Source organism: Trichechus manatus, unplaced genomic scaffold, assembly GCF_000243295.1.
Source record: "Trichechus manatus latirostris isolate Lorelei unplaced genomic scaffold, TriManLat1.0 scaffold00029, whole genome shotgun sequence".
NCBI lineage: Eukaryota > Metazoa > Chordata > Mammalia > Sirenia > Trichechidae > Trichechus > Trichechus manatus.
Genome location: NW_004443965.1, coordinates 1,174,823 through 1,182,978, shown reverse-complemented (window position 1 = coordinate 1,182,978; position 8,156 = coordinate 1,174,823). Strand labels below are relative to the sequence as shown.

Below are 8,156 nucleotides of genomic sequence, written 5' to 3'. Positions count from 1 at the left end.
GCCTGTACTGTGCAATGCTTAATCTACTTCAGTTATTCCCCAACCTTCAACAAGAAACTTTTATATGCAAGGGCAACAAGTTAGTGGTGCTTTAAGGCTGTGAGGGAAACAGAAGACTTCAGGGAAAAGGGATTAGCCATAGAGAGAGAAGCAGAGTGGGGCTGTAATACTCGGCAGGAATAAGAAATTAGAGCAAGAAGTGATCAAGAGAACTCCAACCCCTCCAAAAATCCTTAGAGATATTGGAGAGGACCTGAGGTTACCTACAATATTAGGGATTAGAGCTGGAGCCATTTTGGTAGAAGGGATAATCCCAGAAGTCAGGAGGATTGTAGACCACCCAAGTGACACGTATGTTAAAGATATTACACATGTTGCCAGTGCCGCTGAGTTGATTTTCAACTCATAGTGGCTCCATGTGACAGAGTAGAATTGCCCTATAGGGTTTTCTAGGCTGTTATCTTTACAGGAGGAAATTGCCAGGTCTTTCTCCTGCAGAGCTGCTGGGTGGGTTCAAACCACTAACCTGTGGTTAGCAGCCGAGCACTTAACTGTTGCACCAATAATTAAAAGAACACCAAAGATTAGACAGGCTCATAAAATAAAACGAGGCTAAACAGGCTTACCAGCTCAGGGGCAAGGATGAAAAGGCAGGAGGGGGCAGGAAAGCTGGCAATAGGGAACCCAAGGTCAAGAAAAGGAAAGCATTGACATGTTGTGGGGTTGGCAACCAATGTTGCAAAACAATACGTGTACTAATTTTTTAATAAGAAGCTAGTTTGTTCTGTAAACCTTCACCTAAAGTACAATAAAAAAAAAAAAGAGCAGTAATAACTAATACTTTTGAGCACTTATGGGTACTAACTCATTTAAACCTCAGCATAACTCTGAAGTATTATTATCTTCCTTTTATAATTAAGAAAACTGAGCAAGTAAATAAGATGTGGAACCTAATTCAAACATCAGTCTGGCCCCAAAGCAATAGCCTTATCCACCACACTATATTGCCTCCAAATTAAAGTTCAAGAAATTATTATGATTTTCTCTCTTCATATATGTGAAAGATAAACAGAAAGAATAGAAGTTTGTAATTTATCGTGTTCAATAACTTAGCATTCCTAATAAAATCTGAGAAAGCAATCCATCAGATGCTGGCATTTATGACAAACAAGAGCTAGTAATACAGTATAAATAACGTAAATATTTTAAGAGGGGGAAAATCTAGAATTACTGCAATACTCTAATTCTTAGGTTTATTTTTTAAGGACACCAAGCCTCAATCTAAGGCATGAATATCATGCAAAATTTCAGGAATATGCCAAAATTATCTCTGTATACTGAAATAATTAAGCCAGAAAAAGGATAGCTTCTAATGAATCCAAAATCACAAAGACTGATCTATAATTGTAAAGATGTCCTAGCATTCTGTTTGTAATTACTGAATGTTGAAGGATGATGAAAATATAAAGCAGAGGAAGGGCTCTGTATTGAAACTATTTCTAAAGAATATTCAATTTTCTTCCCTTGAGAGGGAAGAAAATGAAAAGTCATACAAACTATATTTAGGATTCAGGTAGTGGTTTAAAATTTATCATGGATCAGAGATAACACTGAGTAGTCAGCACAACCTGCTAAAGAAATGTTTTCATTTCTACTGTTAGTCCAATGCTGTCTCTTTTAGCTGGCAGAGAGGAAGCTGAGTTCACAGCAATTATGCCCTCCACTCTTCTGACTGATCTCAAGAGCAGCCCAATTTCTGATGGCCCAGGTCAAGGGCACTATTAAAAAGGCTAAATCCAAGTGAGAGACTGGGTTACTGAGATACACATATTACTTGTTTACATGATGTCTGGAGTTCCAATCTGACCTTACAACTTCCCCCATGAGAACAAGAAGCCTATACAAATGACAATGGTGGCTCAGCACAGGTAAACAAACTGTTGCCAGTTGAGATGATACAGATTCATGGAGAACCCATGCGCGCCAGAATAGAACTGCGCTCTATAGGATTTTCAATGGTTGTGATTTTTTTAGAAATAAATTGCCAGGTCTTTCTTCTAAGGTGCCTCTGGATGGATTCAAACCTTCAACCTTACCTTTTGCACCACCCAGGGTTACTGGCATAGGTTAGTCCTGGCTCAAAAGGGCTCATTAACATCAGGGTCATCCCTGCCCACATCCAGAGGTAGGAACATTGCCTTGACCCAGGGTAGGAACACTGGATGTGTGAGCAACTGGTGCCACTTCAATCATTTCTTTTAATCACAATAGCCAAACCAAATAGATCTGTCTCTCTAATTTTGTAAGCACCTTGTGTAAAAGTTCTGTATTAGGTAAAAACCTAGAGACAGACTAGGGAGGATTTATATAAGGTGGTCCTTTATCACTCCATCTAGTTAAGAAGTCATTCTACAATGAGTAGTCTTAAATTTTCCAAATGAAACTAAGAGAAAAAGGAGCCCTAAATAGGGTAAAGCTCTACAACACTTACAGACACCAACGTACAAATCTAATAGTTATTCTTTTACTTAAAAATCTTCAAAGGCTCCCATTTGCTAAAAAGATGAGGTCCAAGCTTCTTGGCATAGCCTCCTGTTGTGGTCTTCAGGTTCAGGCCTCTGCAGAGTACACTACTGGCACAGAGAGGTAGAGCCCTGAGAAAGCCTTCCTATAAAAAGCTACTTCTAAGCTCGTCAAGTAGAGAAGGAGAGGAGGAAATCTTAGGCAGAGGGATTACCACTGAGTAAAGGCCCTGAAGACAGAAACCTACGGTACATACAAGTAAACACAAGCAGCTAGGTATTATAGAAATGAAGTGTAAGAGAGGAAATGGCAAGCTATCGAAATTTAACCAATTGAAAATCATCAAGAACCCTAGAGTGTACTCAGCAACAGCGTATCACAAATGTGACTTCAGGCTTCCATCTGTAAAGTCAGATAATTTAAAAGAATGTATTTTTTCTTCTATTATTTTTACTTTTCAAAACTTGTAAGTTATACACACACATACACGCACATTACTTGTTTAAAAAATCCTACAACAAGTAAGGGTCAAATCAAATCCCCTTTGAGCTTTTTAACACCCCAATGCCAGAAGCAACCAGTCTGGCATGTATATTCTTTCAGACCCTTTACTATACATTTATAAATAACGTACCCACAAAACACACAGTATTGCTTTATGTTCAAGAGAGATCCATATAAATGGCATACTTCAGTTTGCTTCTTTTACTAGGCAATGTTTTGCAAGTCTATCCACATAAACCCAAATAGATCTAACCCATCCTTTTTTATATTATGGTAAACATATACCCCAATTAAGTTAGCCATTTGCTTATATTGGTAATTTATGTAATGAGAGTATATTTTCACTGAGCCACTCAGAGTCTGGCAATGTAGAAAGTGAACAGTAATTCTGGGAATCACATACACTCATCTCCAAAGTCCAGAAAACACTGTGGCTTCTTGGTGACAATAGTTTGTTTTCAGCTTAACTGATTCCTCTTATGAAACTGAGCCAGGCTGATAATTCAGAGAAATCCTCAGATTTGTATTCCAAATGAAGCCGTAGAAAATAAAATCATGGTAAACACCTGTAAAAATGTGTGAATCTCTTCTGAAATTGTAATTTTTTTTTTTTTTTTTTTTTACCAAATAGCCCTGGATATTTTGTGTAACCATTATTCCACTGAGCTCAGGGCATAAGTATAGTATCTACTTATCTGCTCAAATCACATAACCCACTTGAATCCAGGTACTTGATCTTTCTTAATTAAGTTAGTAACATTTTTCTTTTTTGATGAAATTTAATAATCACTGCACCTGATATCTTCTAATGTTGGTAAGAAAATACAGTTTTGAGAACCCATGAGGATTCAGCAAGTTGAGTCAATTCAAAATGGTTCCTTGATTTAAGGAAAGAGATCAGTAAATCCTTTAATCAAGTTTTCAATTGTAATAACGTAAAATTTTAATATCTACATGATCAGTTTTACTGTTGTTAGCTGCCGCTGAGTCAGTCCCCAACTCGTGGAAACTCCATGCACAAAGAACAAAATGCTAACCAGTTCTGCAATGTACTCATGATGGGTTGCTGATCCTGACTCTTGTGATCCACAGGGTTTTTTCACTGGCTGATTTTCAAACACAGACTGCCAATCCATCTTCATAACCCATCTTAGTCTGGAAGATCCGGTGAAATCTGTTCAGCATCACAGTAATACACAATCTACCACTGACATATGACGAGGGGTCATGGCTGCATATGACATGCATTGGGTCAGGAATCGAACCAGGGTCACCACCATGGAAGGCGAGAATTCTACCACTGCACCACCAATGTGGCTTTAGTTTTTTTTTAAGTACAAGTAGTCCCTGTATTACAAACGACCTCCATTCCTAAATCTGTCTTTAAGTTGAACTTTTACTTAAGTCCGAAGAGTTAGGTACGGTTTGTATCTAACAGCAGTGAGTCAAATGTTTGTCTTAGTATGTAGTATGTAACTTTCTATGCATAAAAACATTAAAGAAACACTTACAGATACACTAAAACATCTTTAACAAAATAATACAGTAAGAATAATGTTTTGATGTGTGATATAAAGTAGCATCCATTTGTTATTACGAACCATTGCATGTACCTTGAATTTTTAATATAATAGGCTTTACAGGGATTGGTTCATAATTAGGGGTTGTACGTATGGCAGACATTCGTAACCTGGGGACTGCCTGTGTACTATAGGTTCGCAGTGATTAAGAAGACTATGAATATTAAGAACATCCTTTTTGTGATCTCTATCATTTCCTCTGTAATCTCATATACTGAATGTGACTTGAAAAGGTCATAGCCCAAAGTCTTCTAAGTAATAATTTGATGAACTGTAGATAAACCAAACTTCTCTTTTGATTTGAATAAACTTTTCAAACCAAATTTTCATTATATATTGCTTCATGGTAAAACAGTTAATGAAGCCTCTCAGGTTTCTTATTTGCAAATAGCCCCTACTAGTTCACATAAACTAATTAATCAGATAAAGACTTGGGTTGGGGGCTATGTTTGTTTGCTTCTGTGTTTGTTTGGGGAGCAGGTAAATAACAAGAAGTCTGTACCTCAGGCAGGGCACTCTAATCAATGGTTACCTGTCCTGTGTCCTAATGTGGGAGGGGCCAAAGTAGTGAGGTCGCTAGAGATATGATTTCGAGCAGCACTATCCAATAAAAATACAATGTGGGTCACAAACGTGAGCTGCAAAAGAATTTTTAAATTTTCCAGTAAACATACTAAAAACATTTTTGAAGGTAATATTAAATTTGTTATTGTTAGGCGCCATCGAGTCAGTTCCGACTCGTGGCCACCCTATGTACAACAGAATGAAACACTGCCCAGTCCCGCGCTATCTTCACAATCATTGCTATGCTTGAGCCCATTCTTGCAGCCACTGTATCAATCATCTCATTGAGGGTCTTCCGCTTTTTCACTGACCCTCTACTTTACCAAACATGATGTCCTTTTCCAGGGACTGATCCCTCCTGATAACATGTCCAAAGTACATAAGGTGAAGTCTTGCCATCATCACTCCTAAGGAGCATTCTGGTTGTACTTCTTCCAAGACAGATTTCTTCATTCTTCTGGCAGTCCTTGGTGTATTTAGTATTCTTTGCAACACCTTAATTCAAATGCATCAATTCTTCTTTGGTCTTCCTTACTCATTGTCCAGCTTTCGCCTGGATATGAGGCAACTGAAAATACCACGGCTTGGGTCAGATGCACCTTAGTCCTCAAACTGACATCTTTGCTTTTGAACACCTTAAAGGGGTCTTTTGCAACAGATATGCCCAATGCAATACGTCCTTTGATTTATTGACTGCTACTTCCATGGGAGTTGATTGTGGATCCAAGTAAAATGAAATCCTTAACAACATCATACTTTCTCCATTTATCATGATGTTGCTTATTGGTCCCGTTGTGAGATTTTTTTGTTTTCTTTACGTTGAGGTGCAATCCATACTGAAGGCTGTAGACTTTGATCTTCATCAATAAGGGCTTCAAGTTCTCCTCACTTTCAGTAAGCAAGGTTGTATCATCTGCATATCGTTCTTCCTCCAATGCTGATGCCCTGTTCTTCTTCATATAGTCCGGCTTCTCAGATTATTTGCTCAGCATACAGACTGAATAAGTGTGGTGAAAGGATACAACCCTGACACTCACCTTTCCTGACTTTAAATCACACAGTATCCCCTTGTTCTGTTCGAACAACTGCCTCTTGGTTTCTGTAGTTTCTGCATTTAGAGCACTTTTCAATTCAAACCAGTAACATTTCAAGGGCTCAAAAGCCATATATGGCTAGTGGCTACCATATTGGACAACACAGATATAGAGAAAAAACTAGGAGTTTTAAAATTAACACGGACCTAGGTTTGAATTCTAATTCCATTATTCACTAAGCTGTGTAACCATGAACCAGTTATGAAAACTCTCTGAGCCCTGCTTTTCTTATCAATAAAACGAGAATAACATCACCTGCCTTGCAAATTTCTTATAAGAATTAGAGATAATATATGTAAACCATCCTGCCTAGCACATTACAGGACTCAATAAAAATAATTATCATCCTCACCACCATTATATAGACTGAAGAAGAAAAAGTGCCATTGTAAGAAAGCTCAAATTCAAAGTGTAAAAAAGTGTGAGGGAGAAGATTAGAAAGCAAAACAAAAACTTTAAATAAGATTATCAAAAATTTTTTAACTGAAATTTAGTCATCAGTCAACTATTATCCATCCCAAATGAAAACAAACAAAAGCCACATTTTCCAAAATTGTGAATAATGCCAAAATAAGATATTGCTATAACTAGAGATATGATGGTTTGGTATTTTGTCTGCTTTTTGCTTGTCTGTTTTTGTTCTTTTTGAAAGCAAATTTTGATTAATATTGCCAAGGCTAATATTAGCTTTCACTTCTAAGGGGGGAAGAATGCTGAAAAGTAGGAGGTTATTCAGTGGCACTGAAATAGTATTTTTGGATACTAAAAATGCTTACAAATAATCTATAAAGACTATATTATCCATACTGATAACTGAGCATTCACTATATAATATGTAATAATCAAACTTTTCAAATAACTTTCAAAATGTAATACAGAAAATATATAAAACATACCTCTGATAAAAATGTTTGGGCAGATTTCTGAGCTCCTACATGGAGCAGATATTCATATACGTAGAGTGCTAACCTAGAAAATGAATAAAACATTTATTAAGAAATATTTAACATTCATTCTTTAAATAATGCATACCTTTCACTTGCAAAAATATTTTATACCATAACAGTTACAGAAAATCAGCCCTTCCCATACCCTTTCAATGGAAGTTTATACATATATTTTCAGAACACTCTTAAACCTAATTAGAATAGCACATAAAGAAAAACACAAATACATCTTTTCTTGACAAGAAACACCTAAATAAGGATTTTGTATTGAATCATCTCACTTATCCTAACCTCAGTTCCTTTGTTATATCTACTATAATTAATAACTTATAACCAACCACTAATCCCCCTATCCTATTTTAGGGTATAATTATTATTTTCATTAGCAAAATAAATGAATTATTTATTGAATCTTTCCAACAACTTTATGTCCTTCAGTCTTTTTGGTGCAACGTAATATGAACCCAAGCTGTTTACAAACCCATATATGCCTAAAGGAGTGTTGAATGTTCATTTTAATATTTGTTCAGCAAGCTCTCCTTATCCTCTTGGTTTGATTGTTAAACCAATATTTTCATTTACAAGGCATTCAAATTCATAGCAAATCACAGTATTAAGTAAACTTTAAAGATATCAGATCATATTAAGCATTTGTTGCTTATAGTTTAAAGGTTAACACAAAATTATATATAAATTTATCACTCAAATATAGAATATTAAGTGTGTAGTATGCACTTATACTACTCTCATTATCTGTGAATTCACAAATTTAAGCTTCACCATGTGGCTCAATTTCAGCTGAGCTGTTAACAAAATATTATTCATAAACTTAAAAATTAGTTTGAGGCAATATTTTTAATGATATCTTGGACCAATGCCCAGATAGCTTACAACAGTTCAGTTTCTGCTACACTATATTTAGCAATATTGAACCAGGTTTACAG

The 8,156-nt window shown here is 36.2% G+C and overlaps 1 protein-coding gene across 1 annotated transcript in view; it reads right to left on the bottom strand.

The window, feature by feature from the left end:
- Positions 1 to 8,156, bottom strand: part of SSBP2 (single stranded DNA binding protein 2) — a 319,116-nt gene that overhangs the window by 220,527 nt on the left and 90,433 nt on the right. Inside the window, exon 2 of the mRNA XM_004374454.2 lies at positions 7,162 to 7,234. Coding sequence (XP_004374511.1) covers positions 7,162 to 7,234 — 73 coding nt within the window. The remainder of the gene's footprint in view (positions 1 to 7,161; positions 7,235 to 8,156) is intronic.